This window comes from Leucoraja erinacea, chromosome 29 (assembly GCF_028641065.1).
Source record: "Leucoraja erinacea ecotype New England chromosome 29, Leri_hhj_1, whole genome shotgun sequence".
Classification (NCBI taxonomy): domain Eukaryota; kingdom Metazoa; phylum Chordata; class Chondrichthyes; order Rajiformes; family Rajidae; genus Leucoraja; species Leucoraja erinaceus.
In genome coordinates, this window is record NC_073405.1 from 14,396,783 (window position 1) to 14,409,826 (window position 13,044).

At 44.6% G+C, this 13,044-nt stretch overlaps 1 protein-coding gene across 1 annotated transcript in view; it reads left to right on the forward strand.

The window, feature by feature from the left end:
- LOC129711208 (tyrosine-protein kinase JAK2-like) overlaps positions 1-13,044 on the forward strand; it is a 47,171-nt gene that overhangs the window by 29,925 nt on the left and 4,202 nt on the right. The window contains exons 12-20 of the mRNA XM_055658682.1: positions 457-588; positions 2,560-2,647; positions 2,794-2,927; positions 4,770-4,908; positions 6,667-6,818; positions 7,865-8,015; positions 8,934-9,073; positions 10,063-10,252; positions 12,323-12,447. Of these exons, the coding sequence (XP_055514657.1) occupies positions 457-588; positions 2,560-2,647; positions 2,794-2,927; positions 4,770-4,908; positions 6,667-6,818; positions 7,865-8,015; positions 8,934-9,073; positions 10,063-10,252; positions 12,323-12,447 (1,251 nt within the window). The remainder of the gene's footprint in view (positions 1-456; positions 589-2,559; positions 2,648-2,793; positions 2,928-4,769; positions 4,909-6,666; positions 6,819-7,864; positions 8,016-8,933; positions 9,074-10,062; positions 10,253-12,322; positions 12,448-13,044) is intronic.

Sequence of the window (13,044 nt, forward strand, 5' to 3'; positions counted from 1 at the left end):
GGGTTGACGATGACCTGGAGCAGGGCCTTACATCGCTCGGCGCGGCTTTAACGGCCGTGGGACGCTTACCATCGCCCGCCGGGGGCTCCAACACCAAGACCCAGAGCGCGGCCTTGCATCGCCCGGCGCGGCTTTAATGGCCGCGGGACACTTACCATCGCCTGCTGGGGACTTTGACTCTGACATCGGGAGGAGTGCAGGGGAGAGATAAGGCTTTGCCTTCCATCACAGTGAGGAGGAGATTCACTGTGATGGATGTTTGTGTAAATTGTGTTGTGTCTTGGTTCTTTTTTCTTGTGTGTATGACTGCAGAAACCAAATTTTGTTTGAACCTCAAGAGGTTCAAATGATAACAAATAAATTGTATTGTATTGTATTGTATTGTATGCAGTCTCACCAACGTCTTGTTCAATTGCAACATGAGTTAATGGTCGGACTTTGTTTCATTCACAACAGGGTGAAAGTCTGGGTCAAGGATCCTTTACAAAGATCTTCAAAGGAACTAGAGAAGGAAATGCGGACAATGACTTTTACCAGATGGAAGTTTTACTGAAAGTGTTGGACTCTTCACACAGAAACTATTCTGAGGTGAACCCTTCGACTTTTCATTCCGCTCAGTATCAATTCTCAAAAGGAATTATAGAGTGACAAGAGGTAAAGTATTCTGTTTGGTGGGGAAATCCAGGCCATGAGGTTAGAAAATTCAGGGGCTCGATGTTCCAAAGTAATGTCAGGAAACTTTTCCTCACCCAGACAGCAACTAGAATCTGGAACCTTCAAAGAGCAGCTGAGACTCAGGATTAATCGGGAATGTTAACCGAGATGCCGGTTTATACTGAAGATAGACACAAAGTGCTTGAGTAACAGCGGGTGCGGCAACATCTCTGGAGAAAAGGAACAGGTGACGTTTTGGATCTGAAGAAAGCCTATTTTCTCCAGAAATACTGCCTGACCCACTGAGTTAGATTAGTAAATTGGCTTGGTAAAATTGTAAATTGTCCCTTTGTGGAGGATAGTGTTAATGTACAGGGATTGCTGTACGGTGTGGACTCAGTGTGCCGAAGGGCCTATTCCCACGTTGCATCTCTGAACTAAACTAAACTAGTGAAAAGGTGAGCCATACTCTACTTGCCAGCTTTTTGCTGTTTTACCCAAACAATCTATTTCACCTTACATCTTTGCTACATCACAATTTCAAATGTATTTAAATTTAGCAGCTATACCTTCAGCTCCTTGATTCAAGCCATTTATATAAAGTGTATAAAGTTGATCCCCGAGTCACACCATTATTGAAATGTGACAACCAGGTACACACCAGGTTTCATCTTTGGAAACTGACTGTTTTCTCTTGGCCAAGATATCAGCCCCTGCATTTCGTCTACAAGCAAATATTAATCACAATAAAGACACAAAGTGCTGCAGTTACTCAGCGAGTCAGGCAGCATCTTTGGAGAACATTGTTAAGTAACGTTTCGGGTCAATGGTTCAATAGTCCAATGGTACTTTTATTGTTACATGTGTGCAGTGCAAACCCTGAGTGAAATCCTTTTCTCACAAACAGTGCAGGAGAGTATTGCCACACCCAAGCACATCCCCGATTAGCAAGTGTACAGAAATAGTCCATTGATCCAACACGCAAGAGGCAGCATGATATGGCGCCAATTTTAAAGTCCAGTCCGTGCTCTAGTTGTTATGAGTGGTATCCATTCCAGGCAAGCCCCAGGCTGCTGTGGGCCTCCAGCCATCGCCTTCCTAGGACATCTGGATTGACCAGAGAATTGATGTCCCTCTCCTCACCCGTTCACCTTTGTTCCCCAGGACCGTTCTTCAGACTGCCTGACCCGCTGGGTTGCTCCAGCACTATGAGTCTTTTTTTTTTGTATTTGCTGTTCCTTGTTCCTCCATTTATTAAATCATGTTTTATGCTGCACCTTATCAAATGCTTTATGGTAGTCAAAGTCAAAGAACTTTAATAAGTTGATGAAACATGATATCCCTTTCACATAATAATCAGAGTGCTGTGTTGAGAAAAAACAAGCCATGTGTTGTGGGAAGGAGAGGCAGGCTGCAGGGGAGGAGCTGAGAATAATGGGACCAGGGGTTCCAATCAGACCAGAGCTGGAGAGCATGTTTAGTGTAGTTTAGAGATACAGCGTGAAAACTGGCCCTTCGGCCCACCGAGTCCGCACCGACCAGCGATCCCCGCACAGTAACACTGTCTTACACGAAGGACAATTTTTACATTTACACCAAGCCAACTAACGTACAAACCTGTACATCTTTGGAGTGTGAGAGGAAACTGAAGTTCTTGGGGAAAACCTACGCGGTTCACAGGGAGAACGTACAAACTCTGCAGACAGCACCCGTAGCCAGGATTGAACCCGGGCCTCTGGTTCTGTAAGAGCTGTAAGGCATTAGCTCTACCGCTGTGCCACCGTGTTGCCTAATTGTGAATTGGGAGAGGTTTTGTGCCTGGGGGAAGGTAGCTATAATCTGTCCTTTGTTACTGTCATGTTGAGATACATTTTTACTTAAACTGAATTATTTCTACCATTATAGTCATTCTTTGAGGCGGCAAGTATCATGAGTCAAGTTTCTCATCAGCATCTTATCCTGGTTTATGGAATCTGTGCCGTCAATAATGAGAGTAAGTCTTTGAACTTGTGAACCTGATTCTAATTTGTTCCTTCACATTCTTTCGGAGGCATTTCAAAATGATTGCAAAATATAAAGGATTAAGAAGCCGCCACATGCTGTCCGTTCAGGAACTGATTCACTTCCTTACCTTCACAGACATCATGGTGCAGGAGTATGTGAAGTACGGGGCCCTGGACATATACCTAAAGAAGAACAGAAACAAAAGCTGCATTAACATTAGCTGGAAACTCGAGGTGGCAAAGCAACTTGCCTATGCCATGAATTTCCTGGTGAGCATCACGACAAGTGTCAGAGGTGGCGGCAACATGATCCTCAAATTCACCGCTTGCTTTTTGTTCGCAAGGGAGAGAGTTGGTGAGAGTTACTCATGGGGGTAGCTAGCTAGTTGGTGGAAAGAGTGGAGAGAAGATTTAGAACATAGGACAGGATGGCACAGGAATGGGCCTTCAGCCCACTACGTTACCTGCATGGGTTCCATGCTGTTGAGTGGGGGGTCTCCGCCACTGAATATCTCCCAGAGAGTTGTACCAAAGCTCCATCTGTCTGACTCAGGAACCATATGTGTGGCTTGGTCAATGAATTCACGAGCCAATCACGGGATCCAGTCAACGCGCACTGCATCAGCAAAAAAAATGTTTAATTAGTTCTTTACAAACTCTCAGTCGGTCTCCACTCTCTGGGCAGCTAACGTGATCTCATCTGCCTGTGCATGTCCTTCTATTCTATGGTCCATATTCCTCTGATCCCTACACTTTCAAAGCCTCTTAAAGGACACTATCATATCTGCCTGCACCACTGCCCTTGGCAATGCATTCCAGGCTGCCACCACTCCCTGTGTAAAAAATTCTAGGGAATATCCCATCTATGGATCTATTGTCCCTCATTGCCATGAACTCTTGGAGATTTATTGCGGTAAATTAACCCAGCAACCCAGGCATCTTTGGGATGTGAGAGGAAACTGGAGCCCCCAGGGGATAGCTGCACGCTCACTGGGAGAACGGGCGAACTCCACACAGACAGCACTGGGGGTGAGTGTTAAACCTGCGTCACTGGAGCTGTGAGGCAGCATCTCTAGTAACTCATGGATACCACAGCGCTCGGTCCAATATTAAATTAGCAGTGCGAAAACCTCCTCTATCCAATGGTTGAAGAGGTTCAGAATTCGATTTGAGAGAGGCAGGTGAAAGATATAACCATCCACTGCTGCTAGAAAAAAGGCAAAACTCCTCCTGAGAAATAAGGCAGAACAAGTAACGGAAGTGTGAGTGAAGAACCACTTTGGGAACAATGACCATAATAACACTTATTTTAAAATCGCTGTAGAAAGGGATATGGCTGGTCCAAAAGCTAAAGTCCTAAATTGGGGAAAGGCCAATTTTAGTAATATTAGGTAGGGACTTCCAGAAATTGATTGGGGGAGGCTGTTTGCAGGTAAAGGGCCATCTGGGAAGTGGGAGGCTTATAAATGTGCGATAACAAGAGTTCAACTTGTTCCTGTTCGAGCGAAGGGCAAGGCAGGCAGGAGTAGGGAGTTTGAGATGTCGTGATATTGATGCTCCAGTCAAGTAAAACATAAAACACAGAAAAATACCGCACAGGAACTTTGGGCCCCAACCTCAGTGCTGACATGATGCCAAGATGAAGTAATTGCATCTGCCTGCACATGATCCATATTCCTCCATTCCCTGCATATCCATGTGCCTCCGACCGTTCATCACGTTTAGGCAGCTGGGATCAAGTGAGTGTAGAAACAGCTATAATTACATTCAAAAGGCACATGGACAGGTACATGTATAAGAAAGGTTTGGAGGGATACGAATAAGGAGAAGACAAGTGGGAAGAGAATGGTTCATCAATTTGGGGCTAATTAAGGTTTTGCCGAAGGGCCTGTTTCTATGCAGCATGGCTTCCTGACGTCATGATCTATAATCTCTGAGGATGGTCTGGCCAGGAGCTGGGATTTTTACATGTTTGCAAGGATTATCCCAAGGATCCGACCGACCCAGGTTTTATGGTGTGCATTTATTTGATTCTCTGTCAAATAGTCATCCAGCCCCCCACCTCGTGCACCTTCACTGAAGATTCACTAACATCAGGCTTTCTCCTCACAGGAGGACAAGCACATCGTCCACGGTAACGTCTGTGCACGGAATGTCCTGCTGACTCGAGAAGGAGATGCGGTGGCTGGGTGTCCTCCCTTCATCAAGCTGAGCGACCCGGGGATCAGCATGACTATCCTGCCGAAAGAAGGTAAACAGAGGCAGCAAACAGTGTCCTTTACACCAGCAGGTCTTTGGGCAGAGTTGTGCCACAGGGATCTGTACTAGATCAGTGTACAGTGGTGTACAGCAGTGATCGGGGCTGGATCCTTCACAGCAGCAGGTCTGTGAGTAAAGGTGTGCCACAGGGATTGGTGCTAGGACCTTTACATTTGTGAACAGTGGTGTAGAACAGGGATCGGTGTTTTGACCTTTACACCAGTAGGTCTGTGAGCAGTGGTAAGTAGGTAAGTGTCAATTTTATTTATATAGCACGTTTAAATCAACTCGCGTTGAAACCAAAGTGCTTTACATAAAGTAAATAATTAAGTTTCCGTACATCCGTAGAAAAATAAAAAATAAGAAAAAATGACACAACACATTATAGAATTCAACATGAACGTCCCCCCACAACAGAATCAAAATTTTCCACTGTGGGGAAAGGCATCAAAAAGTTAAGTCCTATTCTTCTTCTTCTTTGAATCACCCGAGGTCGGGGCCTATTTGAGGCCTCCGCAGCCAGTCCGATGTTTTCAGGCCCTCTTGCTGGAAAGCTGGAACTCCGGCATCGGGTGAACACTCCCTGGTGGTTTGGAAATGTCTGTAGCGGCCGCTCCCTCCCCGGAGACTGCGGCACCCGAGAGTCGAAAGGCCGCGCTGGTCGGAGCTCCGACTCTGGCGATCTCGGCAAGAGATCCCAGGCTCCGCGGTGTTTTAAATCCAGCGCTGGACGCTCCGCAGAGAATAGTTCTGGGACCAGTAGGTCTGAGACCAGTAGATTGGTGCTGGAACCTTTAGTTTAGTTTAGTCTCATTTATTGTCACATATACTGAAGTACAATGAAAAGCTTTATTCCCGCAGGTTTGTGTGCAGTGGTGTACTGCAGGGATCGGTGTTGGGATGTTTAGTTTAGTTTAGTTTCGTTTATTGTCACGTGTACCGAGGTACAATGAAAAGCTTTTTTGTTGCATGCTATCCAGTCAGCGGAATTTCTATACATAATTATAATAAAGCCATCCACAGTGTACAGATACAGAATACAGGGAATAACATTTACGTCTGTGAGTTGTGTACCACAGGCATCAGTTCTGAGACCTTTACACCAGCAACTCTGTCAGTAGTGGTGTACTGCAGAGATCAGCATTGGGACCTTTGCCATTTGTGACATTTGTATATCATTTGACTAGCTCATCAAATATCCATCAAATTTTCCTTTAAAATATGCCAAGGCACTGCGCCATTACCCTTTGAGGAACTGAGTTCCAAATAGAAACATAGAAAATAGTTGCAGGAGGAGGCCATTTGGCCTTCGAGCCTGTACCGCCATTCATTGTGATCAAGGCTGATCATCCCCATATCCCTTGATTCCACTAGCCCCTAGAGCTCTAACTAACTCTCTTTTAAATTCATCCAGTGAATTGGCCTCTACTGCCTTCTGCGGCAGAGAATTCCACAAATTCACAACTCTCTGGGTGAAAAAGTTTTTTTCTCATCTCAGTTCTAAATGACCTCCACTTTATTCTTAGACTGTGGCCCCAAGTTCTGGACTCCTCCATCATTGGCAAACGTTTTCCTGCATCGAGCTTGTCCAGTCCTTTTATAATTTTATACGTTTCTATAAGATCCCCTCTCATCCGTCTAAATTCCAGTCTTTCCAATCTTGTAGATGTGCAAATGCCCAGAGAATGGAGACTGACTGAGAGTTTGGAAAGATCTCATAACTGATTAAAAGTTTATTTTTCTGATACAGTGCGCATTGACCGGATCCCATGGTTGGCTCCTGAATACATTGACCAAGCAACACACATGGTTTCCGATTCAGACAGATGGAGCTTTGGTACAACTCTCTGGGAGATATTCAGTGGGGGAGACCTCCCACTCAACGGCATGGAACCCATGCAAGTAAGGACCCGTGACTTTCACAACATTTTGACTGGCTCTACAATTGTTCATTAGTGCAATGGAACGTACATCACATATTTAATTGTCAATAAACTTTGTACTTTGTAACTTTTTTGACGGCCTTTACGTGGCGACTCTTGTATGCCTAGGTATGCAAAACAAAGCATGTCGTGACGTTGTACGTGACAAAAAAAGTATCTAATCTAATCTAATCTAAATATGGCCACTGAGCCAGGTGCATTGCTCAGATCATGTGTGCAAACATTCAGTGCCATGTTCTGTAAAACCAGGAAGCTCCATTACCCAGTTTTCATGCACCAACAGGTTGCTTCGGGCATCTCACTTGGGAGATTGCTGCCATGGTTTTTCCATTTGGCCGACCCGCCCTTTGATGTGAGGCTTCTCTCCCTCACACACAATGCTGGTGGGAGACTGGTTGGTGCTGATCAAGGTGCCTAGTTACTATGGTCATGGGGGCAATAGGGAGCAGACACTGCAAAAAAACACTACAATCCTGAGACAGGGCATTTAATTCCAAAGAGCACACTTCAGACAGTGCTGTACTCTAGTGCCTGCACTGTTACCAATTGCATAGTGCATGATCCAAGCTTCCAACTGCCCCATGCTGAGTCCCAGCAGTTGAAAATCAATTGCAGATTGAAGACAGGAGTTAGCAGATGCTAGAATCTAGAGCAAAACACAAAGGGCTGGAGGTACTCAGCGTGTCAGGCAGCATCTGTGGAGGGAATGGACAAATGAGGTTTCGGGTCAAGATCCTATTTCAGACTGAGCAAGTGCTGATACCCACCAAGTTCCTCCAGCACTTTGGTTTTTTGCACTTTGTGGGGATTGATGGAGAAGTGCCTCATCCACAGGACTCAGTTAGGGACCAATGATGTCGCCACAAGCAGATGGAGTAGATTCATGCATTTGTGGATCTTTTTTTTAAAAATGGACAGAGAATTGCATGTGATTGCAAAAAACTACCAGATAATAAAATACAAGATAACAGCCTTGAAGTAAATGTATTAACTTGTGTTGTGCAGAAGCTCCAGTTTTATGAGGACCATCTTCAGCTTCCTGCTCCCAAGTGGACAGAGTTAGCCAGCCTCATCAATCAGTGCATGAACTACCAGCCTGAACTCCGACCTTCATTCCGAGCCACCATCAGGGAGCTCAACAGATTAAACACCTCAGGTAACCAACTGCACAGAGATCCTGAGCTTCCGTGGGCAGGGTGTGAGAGAAAGAAATGTAATTGGGAAACAATAGATGGGCAATTGGTTCATTTATCTTCCTTGCATTATTGAATTATTGCAGCAAAAGATATTACCCAACAAACAGCATCTTCTTCAACAAACAACACAGCGATGCCTCTTCACGCTGTTCCATTATAATATTAATAGTAATAATAATAATAATAATAATAATAATAATAATAATAATAATAATAATAATAATAATAATAATAATAATAGTTTGAAGAGTTGTACCTCCTCTCTGTAGTTGCACCAAACATCCATATAATCACACAGACCATCTCATCCATGCTGGCATAGTGCCCATCTGCGCCAATCCCATTTACACCTTTCCCTATTTAGCTACCAGATTCAATCCAATCTCCCAAGTCTTCATTGATCTCTTGCTTTAATCCTCTGGATAAATGTCTTCATCTTTAGTTTACCATTAGCGACTTTGTCAAAAGCTTTATTAAATCTCAAAATTTGAAATATAAGCAGAAACTGATGTCTGTGCCGAACATGATGCCAAGACTATCAGTTATCGACCTGCAAATAACCCATATCCCTCCATTCTCTGCCTATCCATGAGACTATCCAAAAGTTTTTTAAATGCCACTAACATACCTGCCTCCACCACCACCCCTGGCAGCACATTCCAGGCACTCACCACCCTGTGTCGACAACTTGTCCCGCTCATCTACAAACTTTGCCCCTCTCACTTCAAAGCTAATGCCCTCTACTGTTTGATTTTTCCATCAACTTGTTTTTCCTTGCATGCCATTCTTTGAGCCAAGAACCAAACGTTCACTGGTTCGAGGTCTCAAGCCATGCTGCAATCATCCTGTGCCGTTTACAATCCTCTGTCTTCTTTCAGACTATGAACGATTGTGTGACCTGTCTCCCAGTGACCTTCCAAATACAAATGACTTCTGCCGCTTTTTTGCAATGAGGAAGCAGGAAGAACCCAACTTCTTTGAAGAGAGACACCTCAAGTTCATTTCTTTGCTGGGCAAGGTATTGGCATTGTCTTCAGTCAAGCTGGGATGGGTCGGGGGGGAGGGGGGGGGAAGGACCTGAATTTCTTTACACAAGTAGCCTTTGGCCTGATCCTGCAGCCACACATTTGTAATGTTGCAATACTAAATGATCAGTTTATTGGCTGATGCCAGGATGCCAGGATGGCTTTCATGCCAACATTGCAGGCTGCTCAATAGGCATCTCATCCCAGATGATGGTTTCCAGGTCTCTGAAGTGGGATTTGAACTCAATCATTCAGGGAAGATAGCTCTGCCGTGGGAACTCTGAGCTGGCACAATAGCGAGTCAAGAGTAAGTGGCCGGGTTTGATGTGGAGAAATGTGAAGGAGTGCATTATAACAGGGAGAGTGAGGGGGGCAAACAGAATAAAGAATACTGTTGTAAAAGGGGTGCAGAAGGATCAAGGAGATGGCAAACAGGCCATTGAAAGTGCAGAGCAGGTTGAGGCATACACAACTCTGGCCTATTATATTACCATTTCCGGATTCTTTAAAAACCCTATAGGTTACTGGGTAGGTGAAGCAACTAAAGATGAAGTCTAGTGAAAGGTTGGCTGTTATTACAAGGGCTGAGCAATTTAAAGTAAAGAGATGCATCTTTACAGGGCACTGGTGACTCCTCACCTGGAGTACTGCAGTCTGCTGTGGCCTTGTCAAGGCACAAGGATACACTTATATTGGAGGCAATCAGAAAAGGTCCACTGGATTGATAGCTGGGATAAGGTGTATTCAGTCGGTTGAGCATGTTGGGCCAATAATTTCAGAGCGTAGAAGAATCAGATGTGACCTTATTGATTTTGACCAGCATTAGAGGGTGGGAGCTGAGAAGATGTTTCATCTGGGAGATTCCCCAGTAGTAGAGACAACGTTTTAGAATAAAGGCTCATCGTAAGATGATGTGGATGAAACTTGTGATACTGGAGAGATCAACAACCTCTTCCAATTTGTCCTGGTGTTTCACTGACAGGGAAACTTTGGCAGTGTCGAGCTGTGCCGATACGATCCCCTTGGGGACAACACTGGGGACCTGGTGGCTGTGAAGAAGCTGCAACACACCACAAGAGAGCACCTTCGTGACTTTGAGCAGGAGATCGCAGTGGTCAAGAATCTCCACAGTGAACACATTGTCAAATACAAAGGAGTTTGCTACAGTGTCGGTGAGTGGGATTGACACCTCTATTCGAGACACAAGGCAATGCAGATGCTTGTTTACATAAAAAGTCACAAAGTGCTGAAGAACACCACAGCCTGGAGAACATGGATAGGTGATGTTTTGAGTTAGGCCACTTCTCCAGACTTCTTTCATCTAACGAAGGATCCCGAACCAAAACCTCACCTATTCACGTTCTCCAGAGTTACTGTCTGACCTGCTAAGTTTCTCCAGCACTTTGTGTCTTTTTGTGTATCAACCAACATCTGCAGGACTTTATTTCTACATTTCAAAGAATTGTGTATTTTTCTCCCTTAAAAAGTTATAAATGTCTGAGTTTTTCCTAAGATTTCAATGGACAGGTTTGTGGACTGAAGGATGATTGGGTGGGAATTGGATGCTCGACAGGGGCAGAAGCCAATGAATTTTGAACATACTGGAAAACAAAATGGCAGATGCAGGAATCTGAAATGAAAACATAATTGCTGGAAGAGCTCAGCCAGTCAAGCAGCATCTGTATTAAGAGAACCAGTCAGCATCTCAGATCTGAGTTCTGAGGATCGCTGACCCATAACTCAACTGGATTCTCTTTCCACAGATGCTGTCTGACTATCCGAGTTCTTCCACCTTTGCTGATTTTTAGCATTTATTGTTCTGCACGCAATGAACATTAGCAGCTTCCGCAACTTCCTCCGTTATCGTTACCTGGAAAGGTTGCAGAAAAGTTTTACAAGGATGTTGCCAGGACTTGAGGGCCTGAGCTGTTGGGAGCGGATGGGCAGGCTAGAACTTTACTCCTTGGAGCGCAGGAGGATGTGGGGTGATCTTATAGAGGTGTGATGTTATAGATGTATATAAGATCATGAGGAGAATGGATAGGATAAATGTTTTACCCAGAGTAAGGGAGTCAAGAACCAGAGGACATAACTATAAAATAAGCAGGGAAAGATTTAACAGGAACCTGAGTGGCAACATTTTCACACAGAAGGTGGTGGTATGGAATGAGCTGTCAGGGGAGATAGTTGAGGCAGGTACTATCACAACATTTTAAAGACATTTGGACAGGTACATGGATGGGAAATGCTTAGAAGGAATGGGCCAAATGCGGGCAGGTGTAGATCAGGCACCTTTATAGGAGTGGGCAAGTTGGGGGGAAGGGGCTGCTTCCATGATGTATGATTCTATCAGATGTTGAATGGAAGCATCTTTGGCAAAGCCGACTTAGCATTTACATCCAATTCTAATGGCACATGGAGTGTCAGAAATAGTGGCAAAATCAAATTCTACTCTGTGCAGAAGTCCTTTGATTGAAATCTGGATGAATGAAGAAAGGACATATGGATGGTCTTGATGTGAAGCAAAAAGGTGAGCAGGTGGAGGAACTCAATGAGTCAGGAAGTAGCTATGGACGGAAAGGACAAGCAATGTTTCAGGTCGATAACCATCTAGACTAGGTTAACTATGAAGGTTTAGAATGAAGGAATTATCCCAGTGGGCTGCTCAGGAGGAATTAGACCACGTTAGTAAAATGAAGACTGGGTAAAGGCAATAGAGCAGGTTGGTGAATGGAAGAACTCCTCATTGATACCCTTTACTGCTCCAATCCTGCAGTTCTGTACAATACTGTAGTGCTCTAATGCATTAGATGTTTCCACTAATGGGAGAGTCTAGGACCAGAGAGCCTCAGAATTAAAGGACATTCCTTTAGGAAGGAGATGAGGAGGAATTTCTTTAGTCAAAAAGTGGTGAATCTGTGGAATTCATTGCCACAGAAGGTTGTGGAGGCCAAGTTAATAGATATTTTTAAGGCAGAGATAGATAGACTCTTGATTAGTACGGGTATCAGGAGTTATGGGAAGAAGGGAGGAGAATGGGGTTTGGAGGGAAAGATAGATCAGCCATGATTGAATGGCGGAGTAGACTTGATGGGCCGAAAGGCCTAATTCTGCTCTTTTCACTTATGAACTAATGAATACTGATACAATATGTTCCTTGTTCAATGAAACATTGAGCGATTCAATGCCACACATCCATGTAACATTTCCAGCTTGAAACTGGCATTGTTTAATCTTGACAGGCCGCAGGAACCTGCGATTGATCATGGAATACCTGCCTCATGGAAGTCTGCGCGATTACGTGCAGCAGAACAGGCACAGGCTGGGTCACAAGAAGCTCCTTCTGTACGCAGCTCAGATATGCAAGGTATGTAGAGCGTTCGGCTGTCCTGGGTAGGAACATTCATTTTGTGGGTCGCGTAGAGAGTGCTCTCATGTGAACACACACTTTGCCCTGTCACCACATCTAGCAATCACCACCCCAAATCTCGGAAACTTGGTTCTTAACCAAGGTGCTCAAAATGATTTTAAAACTCACTTTTAAAATCTTTGAGGTTTATCCGTGGAAAATTTGCAATATCCAGCAGTGCATCCTCAGAACTGCCAAAGCATTGACAACCAAATACTGATATCAAAGCAAAACGCAAAGTGTTGGAGGAACTCAGCAGATTTGGCAGCATCAGTGGAGATCCAGTGTAAAAAAGAGATCTGACTGAAACATTGTCCTTCCACAGACGCTGCCTGACCGGCTGAGTTCTTCCAGCATTATCTGTTTATCATAATTCCAACAACAGGGCTCTTAAAAATAGTGGAGTCAGGGAATATGGGGAGAAGGCAGGAACGGGGTACTGATTGGGGATGATCAGCCATGATCACATTGCATGGTGGTGCTGGTTGAAGGGCCAAATGGCCTACTCCTGCACCTATTGCTTATTCTCTATTGTCTAACTGTAGTGTGCCTCAA